The sequence below is a fragment of the Homalodisca vitripennis genome, chromosome 4 (assembly GCF_021130785.1).
Source record: "Homalodisca vitripennis isolate AUS2020 chromosome 4, UT_GWSS_2.1, whole genome shotgun sequence".
NCBI classification, from domain to species: Eukaryota; Metazoa; Arthropoda; class Insecta; order Hemiptera; family Cicadellidae; genus Homalodisca; species Homalodisca vitripennis.
In genome coordinates this window covers 196,741,426-196,769,422 of record NC_060210.1, presented here as the reverse complement: position 1 = coordinate 196,769,422, position 27,997 = coordinate 196,741,426, and the positions used below count along the sequence as shown (strand labels likewise).

Sequence of the window (27,997 nt, the reverse complement as noted above, 5' to 3'; positions counted from 1 at the left end):
ACCTCGATTCATAACATTCAAACCTCTAACATTCCGTATTAAATCAATTTTCCCCCCCCATTCCCATAGTTTAAAATTATTTTTGGTTTGAAAATTTCAGTTTTGTGTGTCAGTAGGTTGTATAAAATATTCATCTAACAAAGCTGTCTTTTACCTTTATAAAAGTGTTGATATGTTGAGAAACTAAACCACTTAGAGCTAATGTATTTAATTTGGGCTAGTCATAGACTGACCCTATCATACTTCTGGATATTATCGTCGACCTACGGGATATCCATGTGTATCTGTAGTACTTGTTTTTACTTTTTTTTCACTCTGATGTGTTTTTTTTTATGTAAGAACCAATGTAAATATAAGTAAGTCTGGTGTATCTGGTAGAATTTGTGTAGTATTAACTTCATTAACGTTTTACTTAGAAATAATTGTAAACAATTATGAATGTGTGTTCTTTTATTTGTTTCACAACCCAGGAAACTCTTCGGTAGTTCCCTAAGGTCGTTAGAAAAAATATGACTCCCTGGCGTGCGCAAAAATCTGTTATTGGGTACAAATGGGGCAACTTGCCGCTTTGGGTTAGATTTGTCGAATCCTCGCATTCAGATTGTTAACTCATGAGGGGACTATCTTCGTAAACGCCATCTCACCTGCCCAACCTTTGGTAGTCCTGCAATTGAATCTCATGTTACACAGGTAGACATAAAGTTGTAGTTAAAGTGTTTTAGTGATTTTAAAAGTTAGGTTTTTCATGAAAATGGAATGGTTTTCACTAAAATTGTGGGTTGAAACAAAAGAATAAAATTTATGTAAGTTTTGTCATGTGACTTAGAGCCCATCGTTTTAGATTCTGTTAACCACATTAGATGCCATGAGTCTAGAGATTTCATTGTTGATAAAAATTTATCTGTAGTGCTGTAAGAGAATTCTAATGAAATATAAACAGAACTATCTCCCTGTGTGAAAAGGCGTTGTTTAATAAGTTCTTTTTCTTCTCAATCAACTGGTGTTATAGCCAATTACAATAAGGCAGGAGTATTACCAAGACTACAGTGCCGTAGCCTTAAAACAGAATTCACATGAAGTTGCATGTAAAATGTCAAGTCCATTCTCACATTCTCAGAGACAGATGCTTCTGATGAACATACAGTCTTTACATGAAATAATAAACTCTCAGAAAAGAAATACTTTTGTTAGCTCAAGGAACTCAGAAACATCTCATTGCCACTTATTCCTAAAAGGAAACTTTCCGCTGGTTTCCGGGAGTGATAGGATGGGTAAGGTTTACGAGTACCCTGTTGAGATCCCATGAGGAAGTATTATGAGCACCAAATCTCAGTTTATGTCTCCTTCCTGGAAGAAAGGGGGAGGCCAGCCTGTACCTTGTCTCTCCAGTCAAAAGCGGGCAGGGGGCATGTGCCAATATATTTAGAAAATAGCAACTGCCTTTGAATACATAAAAGAGCCCCACCATCTCCAACAGCTTATTCTCTGCAGTAGACTAGACCTATCGAAACTAGCAACTACCCGTGAAAATCTTCAGTTAGTGATAGTTTTTGTTATCCTAGGTATCCAGAGGATTGAGCCACAGATTTAAGTGACCAAAAATCGAATCTGTGCTTAAAGGTGAACAATGGAACACAATTGCTGTTTGTTGTCGAATCAAAAAAGTAACAATATTGGTAACAAATTATCAACAATAAGTTAAAAGATAATAAATTCGTTCAATAATTAAGTGATATAGGTCCAACATTCAGTGACTTAATCCAATGTGGTCTCAAAGAAAAGTTCCATGTTTGTCTTCGTCTGATTGTTATGAACACAATCATGGAGGTAAGTCAATTCCCGGCAGACCACCAGTTGCCAAGGCTTCTACATCCTGGCAAGTGTGATACATGATAGATTTCCACAAGACACAATTTAACACTTGGAACAAAGCCGCCCGTCCAGTGCAAACGAGTGCTAGTGGAAATTCTGAAGTTGACCACACTTGGAACTGCTAAACGACCAGTCAAATCAGCTAACGGGTCACAAATAATGTGAAGAAGGTGATGTCACTTATATATCGCCCTACTTTGCAACATGGGAGAGATTGATAACAACACCTGCTGGTTTTGTTGATGAGAACATTTCTATAAAAAAAGCCCTCTGTGAGTTTCTATGAGCTGTAAAAGCTTTGGGGGGGTGGGGGGGGGGGGGGGTGGGGGGGGGGGGGGGTGGGGGGGGGGGGGGGTGGGGGGGGGGGGGGGTGGGGGGGGGGGGGGGTGGGGGGGGGGGGGTACTGTTAGGGTTGTATTGTTTGTGCAGGTTTGCAAGCTATAGTTACTCCGCTGGGAGAGAAAGGGAAGACTCTGTTGAGAGGCTGGATAACGCTGAACATGTACACTGCCGCCGGCTGGATCAATGTCCTTCTGGGAATAATTAACGCTGCTCTCTTCTCACCAGTGTTCTTCGTCGAGAGACCAATCGCTGCGAGGGAGGCTATGGTCCTCAGCGGGGCAGAGTCGGGTATGGACATTGTCATTGCTTTATTTATCTTTATAGTACAGATTTTTCTTGTAATGTAGATCTTATAGACTGAAGCAACACCAGTTATAAAAAGGCAAGTATCGTTTGCAATGTAAATTGTTTTCTGTTTTATTTAAAATTTCTGTCTTTCCTATTTGCCGGAAGTTTGTATCTGCAAGTTGAGTATATCAAAGTAGAATTTTTTTATTCCTCCTTGCCTCCTTGCCTTCATGACTTTACTTTCTTCTTTATCTTTTTAGATCCTAGGAAAAGGACTTAGACTAACTTAGAAACACTATCGAATGATTATTTCTAATGGATAGGAAAATTAGGCTTACCTTGAATCCTCCTTCTTACAGTCCACTGATTTGGAAGGAACGCGTAAAGGTACATAAAATTTCGACATTTTTTATTGCACTGCAATCTGTCTCAACCAGTAGACAACATTCCAATTTTCCGTAGAAAGAAGATTTTCCTATCCATTAGTAATAATGCTTGACTTTCAGTCCTATTTATTCAAACCACATTGTGTTGAATGAGATGGTCATCTAGTTTAGTAGAGTAGTAAAAAACTTTAGTGAGAATACTATTACTATTAACTTTCTTCCGTGCATCATCGGTAAAAACTTATGCTTTTCCATTATTAACAAATAGATTTAAGACAGAGTCGTCATGATGCTAATAATCTTAACATCTGCTTTAGTTACATTCATATTTAGTAAACTCCATCATAACACAGGTACTACCTTTGTTACGGATTTTGGTCCATATTAGGAATATGTGGACCATACTAGGTAATTAGAAATATCGATCAAACATGGACTATAGTTGTGAAACTTGGTTATAGTGAGATATTGTCTTTGAGTGGTTCATTTCGTGTAGTATAAAGACCACAGACAGATCACATGGTAATAGCAATATTCACCACATTACCACTCATATAAGTATGGATTGAAATTAAAATTAGCTGAATTTATGAAACAAATATTATAAGCAAGCCTCGTGGTTGACATTTTAAATTACTTCGGCAGTAGGTTTTGTCCTAGATAATAAAAATTAAAACTGCAAAATCATATTATTAATAAAATCAAAATGAAACTAAAACTATTCTAAATACTTAAAATATTCAGTTGGGCTATTTAAATAGCCTATGTTGATTCCATAAAATAATAGCAATTTTTGAGGTTGATTCTTCAACGTAAAGGTGATCCTTCTTTTGAACCTCAGACAAATTCTGTTCTGCATCTTTGATAAGATCTATTTTGCTTTCAAAGAATGTTTAAAACTTATTACTTTCATTGGTACGCCTTTTCTTATTCGTTTCAGCTAAAAACTAGTTGTACTTCATTTTTGTTGCTGGATGTGTTGTTGAGATCAATTAGACATTCTCCGTCATGATTTCAGATAGGTGTTTAATAAATAATAAAATGTTCACATTTTCATTTTGGATCGATTTGGTGTAATATTTTCCTCAGAATCTGTACATATAGGATTACTTAAAGAAGTGTCATGTCAAAGGGTTCTACAACAAAGTCTGGAGTACCTTAGGGCTCTTGTTTAAGATCTTTCTTTTTTATTGTGTTCTTACTTTCTTTCTATTGTTACCATTGATATACTATTATTGACCAATAAATTATAACTATCTAATGCCTATTACGATGCCTAATCAGAGAGTGAGCCTCAAAATACAATCTTCTGCTTTATTTAGTTCATTATCATATGCAGCTGGTCGGAAAGATCAATAATTAGAAGCTGATAAACACTTCATTTCCAAAAAAAAAGCTTTGCGGAATGTTGGTTTAACATCACTGTTCACTTAAGATAGATTTCCTTTGGGCAAAATATCTCCAAATTTAATTAATTTGACAATACTTTGATGCAGCATGATGACAAGTAAAATTTACTTGATAGTATGGATAGTGTTCTTTTGGCTACTTCTTTTGTTGCATTTAACCAACTTGTTACCTTGGTCCTGAGAGGCTTTATGCTGTAATCAGGTAGGAAGACTGGTTGAATATATTGCCCTGAGTGATCTATATGGTTATTATTACATACTGATGGTCTACTCTCTGCTCATCATCGTTTTCTCAATTGTTGAGTCTCCCATCTAGATAAAAGATAACTTTTATGTGTATTTTATAGATACTAGTAGCTTACCTTAGGCTTGATTTTGTTGTGACAACAGGTTTTTATATTATATTAAGGAATATAATTTATTTCACCGTGATGATGCCTAATAACCTGTTTATTAATCCTTCCCCCGTCGTAGACTTTGACCAAAACGACAAATACAGTTATATCTGATATTATAGATTATGTCTCTTGGAGATTTTTTTTAGTTCACTAAAGGCCTTCGAAAAACCCATTGCACGCTCCGTGCTTATTGCGGTTGCAAGGCAGTATTTATAAACGACCTTCACTATGTGGTAGGGGGAGGGGAGCGCCCTTTGTCTAACCCTGACCACCTGCTCGGCAGTTCTGCATCTCCTACAGAGCCATAACCAAACATATCTGTGGCGTGTATTACTGCTTTCTCTGTTGTCATGAGTGCGCGTCTACTGCATATCTCATTATTATTCTTCATTGTGTAGTAGTTTTGTGATTAGTTTGAAATTGTTATCTTGTTTTATATTAAAATGTAATTAAACTGTTCAGTTTAGTTACATTTTACAATGAAATTAAAATTTATTAGAAATAAAAAGTTCTTTCTTTATTTTTATCAATAAATACGCTAATTTTGAGTAAAATGCCCCGTTTTTTGCTTTTTTTGTTTTACCTTTTATAATTTAGTTATAATAAATATTAACTTCGAACTTAAAGAAACAAAATTTGTTAAATTGTCTTGGCGTTATAGGAAATTTAATGGATTTATTAGTGGTGTGCGAAGGGTTAAAATGAAGGGGTACACTTGTTGATGGAGAGCCTGTTTCTGGGACAAAAAAATAGTTTACATTGTTATGTTAGCTTTGATACCATGTAAAAACTGTTATAGTTGTTCCCCGTTGCCTAAAATGATATTTAATTTATGACCAAGTTAACAGCACAATAGGTTTTTGTTGTACGATAAAAATAATTAATGAAGGCCAAGCATAAACTAACCAATTTATTATCCAAAGAATTTGCCTTAAAATAAATGTAAATAAATATAAAAAAATAAAAGTAATTCAACTTTTTTTATAACTGGTAATATTATTGTTGTTCAGAAAGAGCTGCATGGAAGTGCTGCAAACCTGACTTTTTGTGTGCTTGGACAATGATAATTGCTTTCTTCATTTTGGTCTTCAATTTTGTACTCCTTGAGACGTGAGTATGGATTTAAGTAATTTATTTGGGAACTGTTCTTCCTTAAAAGGTATTGGTTTTTTCTTTAAATGTTTTTCATGCCAAATAGTGTGGGCCGATGTTGTTGGAATTTCATTTATTTGTTTGTAATATAAATGTTTCACATAAAATTAACAAAAGTTCAAAATTTTCAGTCTTAATGCCCATTAATTATATCTAGGCTGTGGGAGGATCTATCAGAGATTCTAAAATGCACACTGTTTTATAAGTAATTTGCTAACTTGGGTTTTTAAAATTAATTTAAATGTAAACGTAAAGTTTTTTGTACGATTTCTTTGTGATCTACTAGAATACAGATTATATAAATTCCAGTTAAAATTGCCAACCTAACATTAGATACAAAAATATTATTAAATATCAACTTCACAGAAAATCCAGAATAACCTAATTGTAGGAGATTTGTTTGCATCATTTAGATACAATAGCAGTGCATGCAATCTTCCAACTATTATATTTTCATTTATCAGTTAATCTCCTCATTCATAATAATCTTTACATCTGTTTGAACAAATGAGTATCTTAGGCACTAGTTGTTAGCTAGACTAATTAAATGATAACTACCCAATCAAAGAAGCACATGGCCTAACCTAAAAGAATGTATTCTAATCTGAAAAACAAACAACTAAATTTTATAGTCTAAGAGTCAATTTGCATTGTTTAAGTACATATTCAATTAAAAAATCTTTATTCATTTTTACGTACATGTGTATACATTGAATAGCATCAAATTTATTTACTCTACTAAACTAAAAATAATTACAATTGAAATTAATATTTTCAATATTTACAACCTCAATTCATAAAATAAATTTTAAAATTAGAGGGAGGTGGAAATTTTATCAATAGAGTAAAAGTGCTTTGTTGAGTAAATAATCTTTGAGCATTTTCTTTAACTTTTGGCCATTTCTGTTTTTATTTTCGTGGTATATTAAATAAATTTATTCTCCGTATATGTAGGTTTTTTCCAAAAAAACTTTAGTCTATGATCTGGGATAAACTCGTATTTTGCTCTAGACCTGAAGGTCTATATGGTATATGTCTCAAGGTGATATGGCTAATATTTGTATTTCTGATGATCAATTTCAAGTTTACGAAGCTAAACATTATAATATGAGAAAAAACTATTACCCATATTGACCTCCACTAAAACTGTGTGGCTGATTGATTTCATTGGCTGGGGGAAAATTCCTGTATCGATTTTAAAGAAAATCCAGATTGCGGGGTCATTCATTGTAAATCTGCTCGTAGCATGGCTCTTGTATCAGCATGATGCCTGTAGTCTCGGACTTTAATATTAGCTCGCTTCTTTTTGTAATATTTATTATTTTTGATTAATTCCTGTTTTACCAAGACCAATTTCTTCCAAGTTCTGTTTTAGTCCTCTACAGTCCAATGACAACACGTGTAGGATATCCACTTCAGGATATTTAGAAATTGGATGTGCATGAATGTATGGATTTTTGTATTGCATGTGTGAGCTCTGAATAATGTTTGTCAAAGCCTGTGATATGGGTAAGAATTGTAAATAAATTAATTTAGTTTTTGCAATTTTATTGTGCAAACAGTTTAAAATCTATAAGAAATTCATGGTAGTATAGAATATAAACATTTTTAAGACTGTAATCAAAATTTTCACCAGATTCAATCTAAGAAACCCATTTAACTACATTTTTCAGATATAACTTTGTCATACTATATACTGTGGTAGTTACAGAGTCCATGTCAGTTATAGTTACTTTTTTCAGATACATCTTCTTAATTTTCTACAGGATGTTTACGAACTCTCCTGAGATCTTGTGGAGATTTATAGTTTGGTTCAAGGTAAACAAAAATATTATATAACATGGGTCAAAATGCTTAGTATCTGTCTGTATATATTTTTTAGATGTTTTTGAAAACCGTAAAGACAAAAAATTTAAATTTGGCTCAATTATTGCTCTTGCAATCTTGAATCAAGATAAAAATTAATAGAGGTGTTCTCATTGTCCCATCGTCTCATCATTGTGCACTTCTTCATCTAGATTGCACTGGATGGCTGTTGCGTATTCTGTAGCCAAGGTGTCTCTGATGGTAAAACAATGCAAAGAGTTTGTTTTAAATGTCTTTGTCACCAACTTTTTTTATCTGAAGGAAACAGGATTTTTCCGGACATTTGCCATCGTTCAGTGATACAAAAAATTAGTAACACTAAGTTTCGAGATCTGCAATCTGATCTCTTCTTCAGGTAAGTAACTAACCTAACACGTGATTACAAACTAGGTTAAAACTTGTAACTTGGTTACAAATCCTACCAGAGCGTTGTGACACGCCTAAGTCAGGAATCACAACCACCATATCGTGTGTCAACTTCACTACCTCTAAAACGTGCACTTAATACAAAACTAAACTCAACACTACTAATTAGCACTGAACTACAGAATACAGGTCACAACAGGTCTGCATTTGTCGACCAACCACCTACGACGGACCAGAGGCCAATAGCAAATGGCGATCGTCACGGCAGAAACAAGATGGAGTCAGAAGAGGAAGGGAACAGGATTGGGCCTTTTTTTATCATTGGTTCATTCTAGATGAACTACTTAAAACCATACTGTGACTCCGCATTGGTTTTTTTTTATCTCTTCAAACAGATGTAGACTCCAGGTGTCAGGAGTCAAGTCTGTGACAGGGTCAGATTCCAGACACTGCACTGAGCGGAACGTGAAATGGAGCTATTCTCAATATTTACATCATTAATTGGTTAGACTTCAGTTCTTGCTAAGGTATTCAGTGAATCCGTTAAGTATTGGGTATATTTGGTATTTAAAAGTGTTCATAAATTTCTGTCCATGATTATAACACCATTGAAGAAATCGTTCTTTGAGAGTCATTGTGTTGTTTAAGAATATATCTGGGTGTGCTGGGTACATTTACAGCACAAACGATTCTAGTTTCAACAAGCGCCTGTTGTTTTTGCCTGTTTCTAGTTCTGTGTCTAGTTAGGCCAACAAAGATTTGGAAAATTCTTATACCCTGTTTCCTTAAGGACCTTTCAACCACCTTGAATACCCAAGGGAGTGGGTTCTACTTATGAAATTTTGAAGTATTTTTGGTTTTATATAAGATCTTATTATGTTTTCACTACTTTTCCAAATTTTGGGTTCATATCTTTAATTTTATTCCTTCTATGAAGAGTCAACATTTACTCCTACCCTGTCTTTGTGTAATGCAGCAAATGGTTTTCCCTCTTAGGCATCATAGTGTATTATACTTAGTATTATTACTCATACTTGTGTTCAGAATTACAGTCTGTTTTAAAAATCCTTTTAACAGGATGCAAACATATTTCGTATCTGTTTCATTTGGAGCCAAGATACAAGATCGTTTATTTTCCATTAAGTAATACAGTGATTACAATAGGCATCGTCAGTTACATTTTGTTATTATCTGCAAACAAGATTGTTCAATATCATAAATAAACATATAGATACACACAAAAATAAATAGCACATATAACACAGACATTATAAAATATTACATAAAATAAATTAACAGTTATTATCAAGTTTGTAAAATTGATCCTGCTAAAGCGTTCGTGTCACATGTCATGTACTCCTCAATATTATAAAATGGATTTTCTGCCAACCAAACCTTTGAGTAATAATTTAAATTTATTTAGTTCAAGGTACCAACATTCCTTTGGCAGTTTATTAAAAAGTGCAATGTTCATGCAATAATGGCTGACCTGGGCTTTCTTGAGCCTTACAAATGGTAATTCTAGCTTATACTTAGATCTCGTATTATAATTGTGTATGTCCTGTCTTAGCTGGTAATTATCAATATTTTCCCTAACATTGACTAGAGCGGAGAAAATATACATGTTTATAACAGTCATTATTTTATATTCTTTAAAAATAGGACGACAGTGTTCTCTACTACCAGTATTTTTGATAACCCTTAATGCCATTTTTTTGCCATATCAAAACTCTCTGAACCCCACAGCTGTTCCCCCATAGATTTATACCATATGATAATATAGAATGAAAAAAAGCATAATATGACATAATTAACATTTTTTTACTAACACAGAGACTTAATTTACGTAACAAATATATAACTCTAGATAACTTAACACATAATTGACTAGTATGATTATCCCAGCTTAGTTTGCTATCCAGGTGAATTCCTAAAAGTTTAACAGAACTCTTTGTGCTGTTGTTGTCCAAAGAGAAAAATATTTCTTCGGTTTTACCAGCATTTACAGTCAACATATTGTTTTTTTCTAGTACATCTAGTACAGTACATCTAGCTGGGCTTTCCTCTTGGTAGATCCACCGCCCACGCATGTTCAGGATTGCTTCTTTCTGGCCCCAAATCATCGTTCTGTTATGTTCTCTTAGGACAAGAAGCTTATAAATTGTACCTAGTCCTATAAGAACCTTAGCGCTGCTTCCGGAGTGACAGGATATTCAGGATTGGTAAGGTTAGGGGGTAGGGCCCGTCTCCTATCGAGATCCATGAGGAAGAATTTAGGACACTAATCTCAAAGTCATGTCCCCCAGAAGAAGGGGATGCCAGTTCTGAACCAGCCTCTCCAGTCAATGCAGGTAGGGGTGGCACACCCTTGTGTCTAGGCTATCAAGAACCTTTGATACTTAGTGAAAGAACCCCACCAACTTTAATAGCCATCTCCCACAGTAGACTAAACCTATCGAATTACCCTTGCACCCCAGAATCTCGGCATTTGCGGTTAATGATGTGCCGCTACTGGACATCCATAAGGTTGCCCAGATTTAAGCAACACATTGGTTTTTGCTGTACCCAGTGGTGGGTTCAGCTGGAAGGTATTCCAGTTCTTGGACCGAAACCTTAGTTTGTATCAAGTGACCTTTATACTATCAATGCTTAAATCAAGTGTTATAATTATAGTATGATATTTATAGTTCAGGAGCTTAAAACCAATTTGCATTGTGTAAACATACCACCGAGTTTTTCATAAAAGTGATAGAAGAATGTCCTCTAAGAAGGAAATACTGAGGGACCCAGCCGTTGCGAACTGTGCGGACTTGGAGTATTCATGTCTGTGGCTCCTTCCCCCACTACCGACCAGCACCCAGCTCGTGGCGCGACCACTTATAGTCAGTAAAAAAGCCGATGCTGTTGCTTAGTATGTCTACCTGTCCTATACCGAGACTCGCTCACATGTCTCTCTCCCTATAAAAATGGTGGCCTGTTAAGTTTTGTTACAAAGTTAAGTATTTTTTTTTATTAAAAGGTTTGTTAAAAGTTAGGTAAGCACAACATTTGTTTGACACTGACTGTACCACGTGCTCTATCGTGGAGTAGAGAAGAGATAGTTGGTCATGCACATGTGCTAGCCACGGTTCATTGGAATTTTGGTGAAGGTCAAATTGGTGGGTAGCAAAGAGATTAAAAAATCAAACAATATGTTTTTTACTTTGATACGAGGGTCGTCCATAAAGTAACCGCCGTTTGGGCGTGGCGCGATAAGTAGTGGGGGTAGCGCCGCCATTCTCACATCGGTGTGCGCAGCCGTTCAGTACGCTTCTAGCTGTGCAAGGGAGAGCATCGTGCGATCGCACGTTCTTTTGTTACAACGTAAAAACATGAGCGCCATGATAGAAAATCCCGCCAAGTGTGAAGTGCGTGGTGTAATAAGATTTCTGTGGTCGAAAAGTTACACAGTAGCTGAAATTCATCGTGAATTGAGTGCGGTGTATGGCCCAAACATTATGAGGGAAGGTGTAGTCCGTCAATGGGTTCGTTTTTTTTAAAATGGAAGAACGAACGTTCACGATGAAGACCGGGGTGGTAGGCCATCTCTCGTCAGTGATGACTTGGTGAACAAAGTGGATGAGAAAATTCGCAAGAACCGTCGCTTCACAATCTCGGAACTTTCGGATCATTTTCCTGAAACCTTTTACTGTTAAACCTTAAAATGGCTACGACGAGCGATTCAAAACAAGCGTCATGGTCTTCTGACATCTGGTGTTGTGTTTGTCCATGACAACGCCCGCCTTAATACAGCTCAAAGAACAACAGAACTTTTGGAAAAGTTCAAATGGGACGTTTTTGACCCCCCCCCCCCTACAGTCCGGACCTGGCTCCCAGTGATTTCTATCTTTTCCCGTACATGAAGCGGTGGCTTGCATCTCAGAGGTTTGCAAGTGATTAAGAGCTTCAAAACGCTGTGACAGGTTGGCTACGTTCTCAGGCGGCAGATTTTTTTAAAGGCGGAATTTCAAAAACTGTTAAAAGATGTGATAAGTGCTTGAATTTGTATGGTGAATATGTAGAAAAGTAGAGAAAAGCTGTAGTTTTAACATTTATATAATAAACTTTTTGTATCTCAACTGGTTTATTTTTTATTTCAAAACGGAGGTTACTTTGTGGACGACCCTCGTACATTTAAATCAACCTTTATCAATGTTTACCAAATCAAATTTAAATCATCCAATGACAAAACAGATTGACTCACTCTCTATTTCGTCTAACGCCGATGTATCTATTATTTAGTCATCTGACAATTGCTTTTAAGTATGTGAAGCTAAAATCGTAATACCTATGCAAGCATTTATTATTTTGTGTTTTTAACCCTTTTGATACTCTTTCATTTTGACTTTCACAAAAGATCTCAATATTAGTTTCTTCTTAGGGGTAGTTGATTTTACGTAAACCTGGATTATATGAAATCCAAATTGACTCTTGGACTAAAAGGTTTTCCTTTAGATTTCTTCTTAATTCTGTGCAGTAACTGACTTTATTGCCAATCTCTCCCTTCTAACAGTTTTGTTTATCCTCCTGTAAAAAGTCTTCTTATTCGCTATCGTACAAATTTATCCTATCATTAAATCCTCACATTATGAAATTTGTTTTGTACGCATGCAAGTGAAAGTTAAGTTCAAAGATGGCTGGGCTCTTTTACAGACTGGGCACCTCTCTGACCATGGATCAGTTTGCCTGGACCAAGTCCCAAGCTCTGTCCAACATCGGCATGTTGCTTTCTGCGGGAGGAGTGATAGCCTGCGTCTCGTTTGTACTCATCAACCCACTCTGCAAACTGTGAGTACTCATCAGATCTGTTGTACATGTTTCCTTGTCAGCTGAACATTAACATAGAGGCTGGAAAAATGTTGTTTATATCTCTGTCATTTTTCAACCTAAACTGTTACATTGAAATTATATTTCATTTATTGGTAAATTTTTCACAACCTTTTATTGTCAATACTAGCATTGGTGGATAGAATATGTAAAATAAAAAAATACTCCACATTTCTTATTACTATTTACATCTATACAGACAAAACTTTGAAATATTTTCCTTTAAACTTACTAAGAAAATTAAAAAGTCCATTTGTCGTCAACCTGTTTTGGTACTATATCTGTAGTCTAATAGAACACTGTAACAGCCAAAATGTAATATTGTATATTTATTAAACCTATTGAGTTTAGATATTGGTTTTATATTTATTATTTATTAAAATTTATTATAATAAAATTAACCCTTCATGGAAGGATGTAGATGTATCCACAAAATTCGAGCAAAACCATATCAATTTATTTTTTATGTAAAACTGTTTGAAACCATATTTACCTGGATTATAAAAATGTAAATTAAAACACTCAAAACGTGAATTGAATGACTATTTTTAAGGTAAATTTGTTTTCCGCGTTGGCAACACTGCAGTCTTGTTTTGCAGCCTGAAAATAGTATTTGGGCAACATTGGTTTCTTGTGTTTTTAAAACGATTAATCCTAAACTGATTTTTATTACATTTGCTAAAGATTATTATTACTGAAAAAATAACTAACGTAGTAAGTTATATCACTTTTAAAAAAATCCTAAAACATGACAACTTATGTAGAACTGCTATGAAGGTTTTGATAAATTTATTTTTATGTTGTTAGATTTATAAGTCTGAAAAAGACATCATGAATGGAAGAGTATTGAATATGGTTTAGTATTATGTGGAATTTAACGTAATTTGATTTTTTTTTTTTCAGTTTTAATGAGTGCCATGTACTATTATGGGGTGGATTTTTCTTGATGGTAGTGGGCAGAGCAGTCTACATTCCCTTGGGCAGCACGCTACCTGTTATAGCATATCCTGCAGGTGAGTTTCTGCTAGCAACTGTGTGTTTTTATTACAGACTAAATTTTTGTTCTCTTAGTACAAGAAGTTTAGAAACTGAATTTAGTCCTCAAAGGACCTTTGCGCTCCGAAGTGACAAGATATTCTGGATGGGTAAGGTTGGGAGTAGGGGCTACCACCAAATTTAAGTGGCACAGAAATTTTTGCTAAACTGGAAGGTATAAACCAGCCAGAAGTGAACTCTCTTAAGAATTACAGACCAATAAGATCATTATTCAAGAAATTTAATACTTTTAAAATTTTAGTATAAAACAACTTGATAGTTAAGTATTAGTGTGTAAAACAATGCAAAATAGTGTTGATGTGCCACTTGAAATCAAAGGCACAATGGCCTTCTCAATAGCTTTGAAAGTTTATCATTTTTAGTTTGTAAATATGTGTTTTCTGAAGTTCCAAATTCATAAAGAATGGTGGACCGCTTTAGCTCAAAAACAGTTTATTTAACAAGTAGAATAATTTGGTTACTTTTTGATACACAGTCCCCAGAAAAATTTACACCCATGTCCCATCTTCCTTCCTATGCCTCTGGGGGTGCTTTATTCTAAGATGACGCAGATAATGGTCCTGATTTTTTACTACCGATGGACTTGTTGACATTACTTTTATTACTCAAATAAAAAATATGAGCAAAAGACTAATAAAAACTTTTATTCTTATGTTTTATAAATAATTGGTTTATTACAGAATTTTATAGTTTATTGATTGTTTTTAGCTTCTGATGAGTATTTTGATTATGGTCCTGAGACAAGTGGGTTAGGCCTCCACACTAAAAAAATATTTAAACATAAGTGAATTTCAGTTGTAAATATGTGTAGCTATAGTGACAGTAATTACAATGTAGCAATATAGCAAAAATAATATAATAAAAATATTCATGTTATAGACCCATACATTGTGATTTTTTGTTGCAAACTTTTTATTTTTTTTAGTTTCAAAACAAGACTTTCTGTTTTAAAAATATTTATGCATTAGCATTTATGTAGAATGAGGAAGAACTCAGCTTTAAAAAAATGTAAGTTCCATGGTTTTCTTGTAATTGGTAAAAACATTATATTTATTTAAAAATCATTAAAACGGACGGCAATGTAAGAAAGTTGTCAAAATTAGGAGGTGGCAGTGAAAGTGTGGAATAGAGTGGAACTTGGGTAATTAAAAAATCAAAGTACCATTGATAATGTTAATTAATAATGTTTGAATTGTCTAAGTTTTACTGTGATTGAAAACTCAATACTCAGTAATACCAGTAAAGATAGTCTGACTGGAGTATTAACTATCGTTGTTGCAGTTAATGGGACGGAGATGCTAGGCTGTCCTGTGAGTCAGGAGTGGTGTTTGGTGACGCCTGCCATGACAGTGAGTCAGTTCCTTCTAGGGTTCCTGCTCACCAGCATCGGGTACCCCATCGGGGTCACCCTCATACAGACTATATTCTCCAAGATACTGGGCCCCAGACCTCAGGTAAGTCTTAAGATTTGAAATTTATGAAAGGTTTATGTAAAACATCTAACAGATCAGTTATATCCTCATCTACTATTGCAAATTTTATGATTTTTGTATTGCATTCATGAATGTTGCCAATAATTACTGCGTTAAAGAATAAGAGAAAGAGAAAATCTTTTACCAAAATAGGTACAAAATACTCATCATTTTGAAGTTGGCAAATGTTTGAAATTCTTTTATCCTGTATTTATTTTTTGAGGCTTTTTTATTGATGTTGAGACTAGTAATCGTTTGTTTATTTCTGTTCAATGAGGTTATGAAATGAAATGAATATAGTATCATAATAGATGTGCATATAGGTTTTCCATTTAATAACTTATTTCCAGTTTCAAATAAGTGTACTCTGATACAGAAGTCAAGAGCAGTTTTCAACTCTTTAATTCCAGATTTCAATGTAATCTTGAAAGTAAGGATTTGCTTATTAAATTCACCCTTTCTCAGTATTTAAACAATACAGTGCTAAAATTTGAGTTAAAATGAATAAAAATATTATTTAAAATAAAAAAATGCAATTAGATGTTTATTAATTACATAATAAGACACCTTTCATAATTCTAAGACAAAAAAATAAGTTCTAAATTATACCCCAAGGACAAACAAGGGGATAAGGATGAAGCCACTAATTATCGCCCTATATCACTGCTATGGACCGTCTCCAAATTAATTGAAAAGATTGTGCTCTCCAAACTGTAAACTCATTTGGATGCCAAAAATCATCTCTCAAACAACCAACATGGGTTTAGAAGTCGGAGATCTAAAGTTTCTGCACAAATATATCTTGCTGAGTATCTCTTGGACAACTTAGAGGAAGAGAACACTATCACTAGCGTCTTCTTAGATCTTAGAAGAGCCTTCGATTGCTTGGCCACAACCTCATCTTGTCTAAACTAAGATCCTAGGCACCCAGCAAATAGTCTTAAACTTGTTTAAAAGCTACTTAAATGTAAGATAGCAGGCTGGCCAAGTAAATACAATGGAATCTGAAAATTTACATGACTCGAGGTATGCCCCAAGGATCAGTTCTGATTCCAGTACTGTTTGTCTTTTTTACAAATAATCTGCCAAGTTTCGTAGAAGCATATAGCAGTGTCATCATGTACGCTGATTATACTGTACTGCTTATGGCTTATCGAAACATAGAATAACTGGAGATAAGCACCTAAATCTTAGTAATGAATCAACAAAACTGCATCTGGACCCCAAAGCTGTGTCTCGGTAACAGATCTCTTTGTTTGCCGAGGAATGTAAAAAAATGTGTTTCTCTGTCTGCAGGACATCTCTAGAACGAAATTAGCTATAGATTTGAAATTTTGAACACCACCTCAGCGAAGTGTGTTACGGGAGACTCGTACCTTGTATTAATGGAGTGTGGTGTGCAGGGTGTGTGGATGGGTCTGATGACCGGTTCCGGCTGTCTGTCACGAGTTCTGGGGCCTGTGTTCGTCTCCTACGTGTACACCAGGCTCGGACCAGTCTGGACCTTCGGATTCACCACAGCCATGATGTTGGTAGCAATGATCTGGCTGCAGTTTGTCGTCAAGAGACTCAGTGCTGCCATCCTACAAGGCACTGGAGCGACGCGTCAAGCAGACTCCAACCAGTCGGACAAATGTACAGACGACAATGAGATTCCACTGAATTTGGTATCCAGATAACATTGACTCATGTAGTTTTAATTAATAAATATTTATATTTTTCGTAATAATTGTTTTGATATTATTATTCCACTTCTGTGCAGCCAATCGGACAAGAAAAGATATTTGTTAGGGTTAAACACCTTAAAATTGAAACACAAATGAAAATTTAAAATTTTCAACTTCTCTGTGCTGTGCTACTGTAAAAATATTGTGAAATAATTATTCTTATAATTACAAAATAATATGTTTGGAGAGAGTAATTGTGATTTTCTTTCTCAGGGAAGAATTTGTTTCCTACAATTTCAGTGCAAAACGTACAGTGTACGTTTATTAATTTTGTGAAAAGAGGAAAATGTACAAAGTACTATAAAGTCATGATTTAAAAAAAACTTATGTGCATAATCTTAAAGTATGTGTTGCTAGAAAAAAGTTGTAATGTGTATTCTTAAAAATGAATAACTTTGAGTGAAAATGTTTGTAAATAGTTGTCTTCTTTCTTATAAAAAAATTAATTATATACATTTACAGTATATTTTGAGACGATTAGGTCTAACAATTTTATAAATATTGTTGTTTAAAAGTAATTTGTAATTATCGTAATTTCATAAATACTCAGCGTTATATGTAAACATTTGCTGTTTATTTAGCTTTGACCATTTTGAACTCAAACTGCTGGAAATTTATACTTTTTTAAGGAAAAAATTACAACGGTTTTCAACAAAAAACGTAAACTTATCAAAACTCATAGTATTTTTACTGTGACAGAGCACAATCACCCATGGAGTTCGAAAAGTTGTATATTTCTTCTCTATTTTAACTTAAGGCACGTATAAACATTCAAAATTATATATACAACATATTTTTCAATAATAATGTCCAAAAACCATAATTTTCTTTTATGTAAAACATCCAATTATAATGATGTAAGAAAAAGAGATAGACGGAAAACTGAAGGCTTTAGGACATAACTTCATATGAACTTTTTAGTTCATTTTTATGTGTAGAACAAAATCCCAAAGTATTGCAACTCTTTTACTGGACACCCTGTATGATACTCAACGGGCTGTCTGCACTAAATAGACGACGTGTAATCAGGATACTGCTTTTTTGATGGTCAACATATTTTACTTAACCCCTCTAAATTGTAATGACATCACTTGAGCGGTCGTATCATTGTACTGGCTGACATTTCATAATGTAGCTCTGGAGCATTTGGATCTCAATTTTTTTTATTGTTTTTGGGCCAAGCAAATGTCCGTTACCCTTTTCTCTTTTAAAAGATAATGTGATTTTTTTAACTCACACAAGGTGTGGCTGGTTTCTTCTTGATCCGCTTTAGATTGTGTGGAGTTCGTCTTTTGTGACCATAGCCAGATGTGGATTCCTGTGTACTTCGATATTCCTACCTTTTGATGCTGAAGGACTCTGATACCGCTCTGCCGCGCATGTCTGTCACGGGCAATGTCGTGGGTTCTTCTTATGTATAGTAACAAACATTAACCCTTAGAATGCCAAGCACTTTTGAGGGGTGGTGCTGTCAGTGCCAAGCATTTATGACAGGTCTTCTCTCTGTGCCAAGCACTCTTGGTGTTTGTGTAGTGTTCAACTAAATAATTCATAACTTCTTAAAAAATAAACATAATGACATGATTTTTCTTTTATTATGAAATGTGGAATATAGGTTACAACTTGAAATATTTATTTGAATGATAAAACATATTAAGATTTTTAAATATAAAAAAATAATGCAAACAAAAATTAAATTTTTGAAAATGTTGGAATAGAAAAATTGTAATTTATTTATGGTATCTTTTTTACATTGCTCATTATTTATGTAGGGACAAACGTACAAAATTTCAAAAAAGTAAGTATCCATTTTTTAATATTTGGCATTTGTGTAATGTTCCACAAAATAATTCAGAACTTTTTCAAAAATGAACGTAATGGGATGATTTTTGTTTTATTATGATGGGATGGTGAGGAGGAATAGGACATGACAAAACTTTTATTTTGACAAAAAATCTGTTAAAATTTTTAAATTAAAAAATTATACAACAAATCTTAATTTGTTTACGTGTTGATAAAGAAAAATCCCCCTCCTTTCCAATCCACGTTTGTTCTCAATTTTCTAAACGATCCAGGGTGAATAAAACAATAGCACTTTAGTGAGCACTCACTCATTTAATGTTTATTTCTGAAAGTCACATTCATGAGAAATTCTACTTTAGTCTTCAGAAATCTGCAGCCAACAAATTTATAAATAATTGCACAAATAAAAACACTTAGAGAAGTCGAATATTTTGATTATTTCTAATAGGAAGATATTCAATATCGAGTACAGAATACATTAGTAATCGCATGTAAAGAACTACACAATTTACAATAAACATAACTTAATATATTACATCAGGTCTATGATACAACATAGTCAATATAAAACCATAATTAATAAACATATATCACAGAAAAACACAAAAATTATTGATACATCTTACATACCATTTACAAACAAAATCGACTGAATGTACATTGTCAAAGGTCACTAACTTATATAATTTTGAATTCATATTGAATAAAATGCAGTTTTATGGAAAGCGACGGATGATCTTTGGCTAATCTTCTTCACTCCATTGCACGTATTGCAGTTCTGAAAAACAGAAAAGAGTTGAATATTAAAACAATACAATGACAAGCTTGATCTTGATGAATCGAGTTTGATTCATTACTTTTAACCCATGTTAAATAATAAAATAATACAACAGACTTTTCCTCTGAAGATTCCGTGATGATTTCGGCTATATAATCGAATTAGTCTTGCACAGAGCATAAGCGGTTGGTAAAACCACCGTAGGTTTGATCCTCTAAGAAATATTAGAGTGTCTGATATTTAGAATTGTTTTTTAGGCACTTAGTCCTAAAAGGACCGTTGCGCTGCTTCCAGAGTGACAAGATACTCTGGATGGGTAAGGTTAGGGGTTGGGGCCGCCTCCTGTCAAGATGATGAACATTAATCTCAGCCACTTTTCTTTGGAAGAAGGGGAGGCCAGCTCTGAACCAGCCTCTCCAGTCAAAGCAGGCAGGGGGTGGCATGCTCTTTTGTCTAGGCTAGCAAGAACCCTTTGATTCTTAGGGAACCCCACCAACTCCAACAGTCATCTCCCGCAGTAGACTAGACCTATCGAATTGCCCTTGAACCCCAGAATCTCGACATTTGCGGTTAGTGATGTGCTGCTCCTGGACATCCATAAGGTTGCCTAGATTTAAGTGACACATTGGTTTTTACTGTACCCAGTAAAACTGGGTAGGTTTCAACTGGAAGGTATAAACCACCCAGAAGTGAACTCTCTTGGGGTATACCTTTAGTTAATGGCAATTATAATAATACAACATATGAGTTTGCCCAACTCTCACTTTGTAGTGGCAACACTGGAATAGAAATGGAGCTCACTAGAGTTATGGCAGGTATTGAACTGTTTGCTGTTGCGTGCATTTATATTTTCTAATACATTTTTCTTTTCATTCATATTTTATTATATTATATCACTATTAAGGGGGCTTATAACTGGACTATACCATTGTCATCCTACACTCACCTAATATGCCCTATTATATCATTATCATCTAAAAATTTAATTCTACAACAAAAAACAACTAAAACGCATACAGTATACGACAGAAATATAGAATTTTTGATACAGTACAGTACAACCTCTTTTATCCGGATTTACAGGTTATCTGGATCGGTTTAACAGAGCGATGGAAATCCAATTTTTACAAGAGTAATCTATTTTTGTAGAATTTCCTATGTAGTTTGGTTTTTCATTAACGCATTATTGGCGTTAAAAATAATGCTTACAATATAAAAATTGACATTGTTGCAGTAGGCCTTAGAAGTGCTTGATAATTGTAAATCTAGAAGAAGTGATTGGGTTCAGACCGACAATAGCACTGATGTGATGACCGCCGTAGAAATTATTTTGGCACTTTATTTTTCAAAGGTACAGGGGACAGTGAAAACAATTCTGATAATGAAAAAAACCAGCTGTTGACCTTGGTTGTGCTACACAGTCTGATGGTCTATTTTGATTGAAGGTCTGACATTTTGTCAGTGGAAATAATGGCCTTGGAAAGTCTGAATAATCATACTTCCGGGAAGCAGTGCACCAAAGTAAAAAAAAAGATTGATTGAGTTTTACGAAATAATAAAAAACCTCCTTTTCATTTGTTATACTTTAAGCATTGAGGGCATGACGGAAAGATAGAAATTAATAATTTTATATTAATTAATTGCTATTGCCGGTCATGAAGGGAATAATCCAAATCACACGATATTATGCCCAAAGAGTGGACTTAGTTTAGTTCCCCCCGCCAGCTTTGATGAACTGTTTCTAGACTATTATAATAAATTACTTAAATAACCATTTATATATTACTGTTATAATAATAATATTAATCAAATATGCAATAATCTGGTCTAACCCTCTACTGATTGACTGAAACTAACGATAAGACATATTGGCAAATCCTAACCTCCGAAATCCCCTGGATTACTTAATTAAGACATATTCAAATTACGGCACACATCGCAAAACACACTTCGCGAAAAGACTAAAATAAAATAAAACAATTGATTAGAATAACTGTAGTTCCCCTCACTGTTGCTACTTCTCGTTCCGGAATCTTCTTCTACCTGTACACGTCCTTGTGAGCACTACACGTGACCAACTCGCATCCTGCCTCGTCTTGAGACACGTACGACCTTTACTCTTGTGACGCCCACTTGGCTTATAGCACGGTCAAAAGAAAACATCGTGGCTAGCGCCACAACTATGTTCTGTAAAATAATATAGTGAATTGACTCTTTAAATTCCTATTATCTGTAATCTATTACATTTTTCTTGTATTCCTGATTTTTCGGAATTCCGTTAATCGGAGGTTGCTCAATCCGGATTAAAGAGGTTGCACTGTACGATGTTGCAAGTTTGACAGTTACCTGGTCGGAGACAGGCTACTGGTTGAGGAGTGTGTTTGTCACCTCAGAGATGGACAGCAGAGGACTCCTGTCCTGCTTATCTGAGGGTATGTGGCCTCTCCTGTTGTTGAGCTGCAACATACTTATCGTCACATCACTTGTTAACCTAAGTGTGAGGTAGGAAATCCGCAGATATCCTACCAAGCCTTGAAACTACCAGCTAAGATGGATTTGGACAAATATCTTCTGTCGGGATCCAAAGTTTTGCTCCCAATGGGTGTCGTTGTGAACTGAAACACACATTTTATGATGAATTGATGAATACAAAAAGTTCAGTTCTTTAGCTAATGAACAGTTGAACATCTTCCACTGCATCGAATTTTGATGAAGATGAGCCACAAACATTCCAATAGTTTACTTTTAAATGTAAAATCCTGAAACATTTGTACAAGGTTATTTAAAAGAAATGGCACCACAATGGAAGTTTATCTTCTAAGCAATATAACTGTCATGTCCAATATACTGAACTTGAACAGAGATTAAAATTATTTTCTCTTAATAGAGCATTTCTCATGGGAATGTAACTGAGTTTACATATTTTAAGTTGAGATGGACCACAGCACCATGGAAAATATTTTGTAAAGTTGTGGACTCTAGGAGCAATTGGAAAAAATTTTTAAAATAGTATTAAATGTTAATAAAATAATACTTTTCTATTATAGTTTGTTTTTTGGACAAGGCCTTTTGAATCTAAAGGTTTCATCATCAGGGGACTCCACAAATTGTGGTTTTCAAACTTTGGTTTCGAAAGGCCTTGTCCAAAAAATAAACTGTATTGGAAAAGTATTGTTTTATTAAAATTTACTACTATTCTACTAAGTGTTTCAATTCTCTTCTCTCTACACATCCATGAGTGAAGGTTGACTGCAGGGATTCAAATCGTTTACTTTTAAGATAGCTAGCAATCCTCCTGGATCCATTTGTATAACAAATTAAAGATGAGTTGGTCCACAGCACCATGGACAATCTTCTGCCAAGAGATACAGTTTTCTCTCCTCTTAAATTAACTTGAGTGAAGGTGTACTGTAGAGATTCAAATAATTTGCTCTCAGAAACCTTTACTCATGAAATAAAAATCTGAAACAATCATATTAGTTGAACCAAAGGCTGTGGAGAAAAATCTTCAGGAAATTGGAGAATCTTCTGCTACCATGGAAATTGGAGAATCTTCTGCTCATGGAATCAACAACTAAAAGTGAATCATATGATAATTGTAAGTTGAGTTGGACCACTACACCATGAAAAATCTTCTGCGAAGTGGTTCAGTTCTCTCTTCAGCATTTAACTGTAGGGAAGGTTACTTTAGGAATATAAATCATTTCCTCAGAAGATACAAATCTGCAATCATTATCAGTTTACTAGATCAGTTAGTAATTGCAAATGGATATATATTATCAATTATTGTCATTCTAAGTAATGGTTTGGTAGGTTTAAAGCTTTAATTTAGACACTTTCTTTTAGTCACTAATATTATATGCTGAGACATGCTCATGATTTGCACTTTTCTTCCAACTTTCATCTAGAGACAGTTCACTGAGCTGGATTAAAATTTTAAGTTGTGGTTGATAAATTGAGTAATGGTTGGATAAATTTTATAAACTGAACCAACATTCTGGAGAAGCACTTTTACATTCAGGTAACAGCCTCTTCAGAAAGGAACTTTGCAATTATTCTGCATAAAACCTTCTGTACAATAAATATATTGACATGGTTCCTATTGTTAGTGGTTTAGATCTCACTTGATTGTGCACTAAGATCAGCTGGGACACAACTCTTTCATTGCATAAGGAGAAATTTGATAGTGTTGGAGAATGTGAACAAACTATCATCAGAAGAAATCATTTATGTACATGATTGAAGTACTGTACACATTTAAGTATACAAGGTTGAACAACATGTTCCCAAACTGTATGAATCGTGCTGAATCGGATAATCGTAATTTGACAGACAATTTCAAAGGAATCTTAGAGGTCTTGGTTCACTCTTAGGTCTATGTAAGAGTTTTCTGTAACCAAACACAAATCCAGCAAACAGGGCTGTTTCTTCTCTTTTTCCTGTACTTTGAACATATTTTGTCTTGAAGGTTCTGTTAAAACTGGCCATTAGACTTTGGCTTGAAGGTCCTGATAAAACTAACCATTATACTCCATTACTGGATTGAGGTCCTGATAAAACTGCCAATATACTTTGGATTGAAGGTCCTGATAAAACTGGCCATTAGACTTTGAATTGAAGGTCCTGATCTGGCCATTGAAGTCCTGATAAAACTGGCCACTAGACTTTGGATTGAAGGTCCTGATAAAACTGGCCATTAGACTTTGGATGGTTGGATTTACTTTTATTTGTTTTATATAATTGTCAATCAAGCTTTTTTTGCCAAGACATGATTTACTTGTATAGTAAACATCATTTAATATTGGTTCTTTTCATTGCTACCACAACGAAATCAATATTCAGTTACACAAATTTATTCCTAAAAAACTTCTCTCATTCACCAAATACGCCATCATCAGAACCTGAATAAGGCAGTATTTGGCTTGAGACCTCATAACATAAATGCCTGATGATAATTTGTGCAAATGTGGTCAAAATGATCATTCCTTGTTAACCCTAAATCAAGGTGTATTCTAAGGAATTTAAAGTTGTAGACTTTTCCAGTATAGTATTTCCCAACGCCACAGCAGGGCCACACTCTGAGTCTACATGCCTTAAAGTACAGTTCAAGAGATTGGATTTTGATTGTCTCAATAAATCTGAATTGTGTACTGTAAATTGTGTTCATTTACGATCAAAATCATTTCGGTAATACCATTCGTGAAAACTCAGTTAATTTTTAAGTACGGTATTGACATTTAAATGTTTTTGTATAGGGTATTTCTGACCATCTTGAGCATATTTCCTCACTCCAATCGAACAGTAATATTTTTTAAACAAGCCTGATTAATTTTTATATGAAATAAATGGTTTTCTCATTTTTCCTTACACCCATCTTTGAACAAATGTGGGTTTTGGTGATGTTGTGTTACCATTATGATCATTGTTGTCAAAATGAATTAGGGATTAGCATATATCATGTTCCGATTAACCATAGTTTTAACAATTTAATTCTAACTTCAGAATGATTTGTAATATCAAGTACGAAATATAAAATCCAACTGTCAACTAATATTACAAAATTTATTTGATCTGTTTATACCATTTCAGTTACCTTTCCTACATTATTAGAACTTCACTTACTGTGATTTTATCTGAATGGAGTAAAACTTAGGATTGTATCTGGTTTGAAAAGTTGTCCAATAAGCCAATAAATATTAATATTGCATTGGCATCAGATAGTTTTTAATCTTTCCCAAAGATTGTTACTATTATTACCAAAGAGTTGACTTGAATATTGATAATTTTTTTAAATTTACGGACCATTACTGAGATTGTACATAAGAATTGTGCATGAATTAGTGTTAACATGCGAAGCTACATGCAGCGTTAAGAGCGTGAATAAAATAATATCGAGACTATTGACAAAACAGTGTTTAAATTTTAAATTACTACATGATCAAGTTTGTATTAGTGTCTTTTCTATTTATTGAGGAAAATTAGGTTTCCCGTAAAGAAAAGATCAATACTTTGACAAGACTGTTTTGTCCATAGGCGGTAACCATAACTATGACCACTTACCTCAATAATTTTACAGAAAATCGTAACCTAATATTGTAAATGTTACGGGAAATCGGTCATAGTGATGTTAATAAGTATTATTTACAAAGAAAGTGTGTGGCACTCACTGGTGATAAGGATAGTACTGGTGGTGTGGTGTCCATACCTCTGTAGACCCACTCTCACTGACATACTGCGACTGAGTCTGGGCTTGGTAATAGGTCTTGGGGCTAGGGGGAGTCTCGGGCTTCCACTTGGTCTCACTCATCGAGTTCATTTCCGCCAGAGACTTCAACGGGTCACTACCGCCGGCCAAGTACTTCTTGTCTTGGAGGTACGGCGAGGGCACCCCGTCGGGCACGGACTCTGACACCGGACTGCGACAACTACCGGTGGAGGAGGTGGGTGTGTGATTGAGCGTAGTGTTTCCCCCACTCCCCCACATCAGCACGGTCTGCCGGGGGACTTCACCTGTCGGTGCGTATTGCAACATATTTACATCACTTTTAATGTCCTCCATTTTGGGCGTCAGGAGTCCGTTATTCGCGACGGACGGTGAGGACACCACAGGAGATATGTTATCTAAAGTTTTTACACTCTTGTTCGTTTTATGGGTCTGCTGCAGGTCGCAGAGAGGCACCGTGACGACGGGTGCCATGGAGTAGTCCGAGCATTTCCCCCCCACGTAGCCACGATTGTCCATCGTCGGGGAGTACTTCTGCTCGTGGCAGCCGTAGAGTTTATCACAGTCAGAAGTCTTGGCGAGCTGGTGGTGGACGGGGGATGTCTCGTAGGTCGGAAGGCCACTTCTCGGCGAGATGTCGAGGAAGCCGTTGGACACGTAGGGTGTGGTGGCGGGGTGGTGGTACTCGGTGTAGAAGGGCCTGTACTGGTGGAATAGGTTCTCGGTGGTGGCCAGGAACCTGTTGTCGTACAGGCTCTGGTGGAAGTTGCCCGAGTGGCCCATGTAGACGTTGTCTGCCGGAGGGGCTGCCGGGTAGGGGGTGCTGTACATGTTGTAGGCGGCTGCCACAGCGGCTGCTGCACTGGTGTCGGCCATGTAGTCCACCGTCACCGCAGGGTTGCTGGGGCTGGTGTGGTGGCTGGCCAGCTTGCGCTTGGTGCGACAGGTCGACAGGAAGTCTCGCAGCTGGGTCTTGTAACGACGGTTCAGCCGCTGGGGTGTAGACCCGGTCGACCCTCCCAGTGCAGAGCTACCGGACGAGCTGGAGTGGTTGGTGGAGGTACCCAGGAGCTGGTCCGAGTCACTGAAGTAACTATTGGTAAGCCCCGCGTCCAGGTAACTCACTTTGAAGTCCATCGTCCGCTTTCCCAGTAGATCCCTCCCCTCCTCTTCCCTGGAAACAAAATACACCAATAATCTCTGGAAACTAAACTTAAAAAATACATTCAATTCATTCACTAAATCTTAAAATATGAGTCTCCGAGAAAAGAACCTAAAGGTCCAGCTTGGTACATCTCCGAATGGTAAATTAAAATATGTTATTTGTCGCCTCAATCATAGCTCTTGTTATGTGTATTTAATTTTATGTTTATTAGTATTAAACTAGCATCAGTTTAAAAATTATAGTTAGTCCACAAAATAACAAAACAACTTAACTGTTAGTATACTAAAAAGTTTTACAAATCCGATATTAAAAGTTTTTAGTATCGGATACACAATACGACGACACTAACATTAAATAGAATTTCCCAATTTCCAAAGTAGAAACTGGGAAATTTCAATTTGCAAATGTTTTCAATCATTAATAAAACTGACAACAGGCGATCAAAAATTGTAAATCTTTGGTGGTTCATCTATAGTGATAACAATAACTATAGTGATGTTTCAATCATATGTGATTGACACATATGATTTGTACACATTTTAGAAAAAATAAACAAATATCGTGTTTTGTCAAGTAACATAATGGAGTAAAGTACAAACGATGTAAGGAAAAGCAAGAACAAGGTCTTAACTTTCTAAATAAAAATTTAAAGGAACTCCACAAGTCAAAAATTAAACTCGAGGAACTCCTTAAGAGAATAAAACACTGAACTCTTTAGGAGGTTCCTCAGCGATTTCTAAAACCCAGAAAAGGAGGTTTCTGCTCTTATTCGTTCTGGTGACTTATTGAACCAAATACCAAAATACCGAATACCAAAGTAAAACGGAC

At 35.3% G+C, this 27,997-nt stretch overlaps 2 protein-coding genes across 4 annotated transcripts in view; one reads left to right on the top strand and one right to left on the bottom strand.

Moving 5' to 3' along the window:
- Nucleotides 1-2,282: 2,282 nt before the first annotated feature.
- Nucleotides 2,283-17,202, top strand: LOC124360859 (major facilitator superfamily domain-containing protein 8). Its single transcript, XM_046814822.1, has 6 exons — nt 2,283-2,502; nt 5,706-5,805; nt 12,772-12,906; nt 13,849-13,958; nt 15,283-15,455; nt 16,877-17,202. The coding sequence occupies exons 1-6, from the start codon at nt 2,373-2,375 to the stop codon at nt 17,150-17,152; spliced, it is 924 nt and encodes a 307-aa protein (XP_046670778.1). The 5' UTR covers nt 2,283-2,372; the 3' UTR covers nt 17,153-17,202.
- A 2,093-nt stretch (nt 17,203-19,295) lies between these two features.
- LOC124360858 (aryl hydrocarbon receptor protein 1) overlaps nt 19,296-27,997 on the bottom strand; it is a 245,463-nt gene continuing 236,761 nt past the window's right edge. For 2 of the 3 annotated variants that reach the window (XM_046814821.1, XM_046814819.1), the window contains exons 9-11: nt 25,949-27,178; nt 22,128-22,238; nt 19,296-19,781 (exon numbers count right to left, since the gene is read on the bottom strand). In XM_046814821.1, coding sequence (XP_046670777.1) covers nt 22,166-22,238; nt 25,949-27,178 — 1,303 coding nt within the window. In that variant the 3' untranslated portion in view covers nt 19,296-19,781; nt 22,128-22,165. The remainder of the gene's footprint in view (nt 19,782-22,127; nt 22,239-25,948; nt 27,179-27,997) is intronic. The other variant, XM_046814820.1, reaches the window with a different exon arrangement.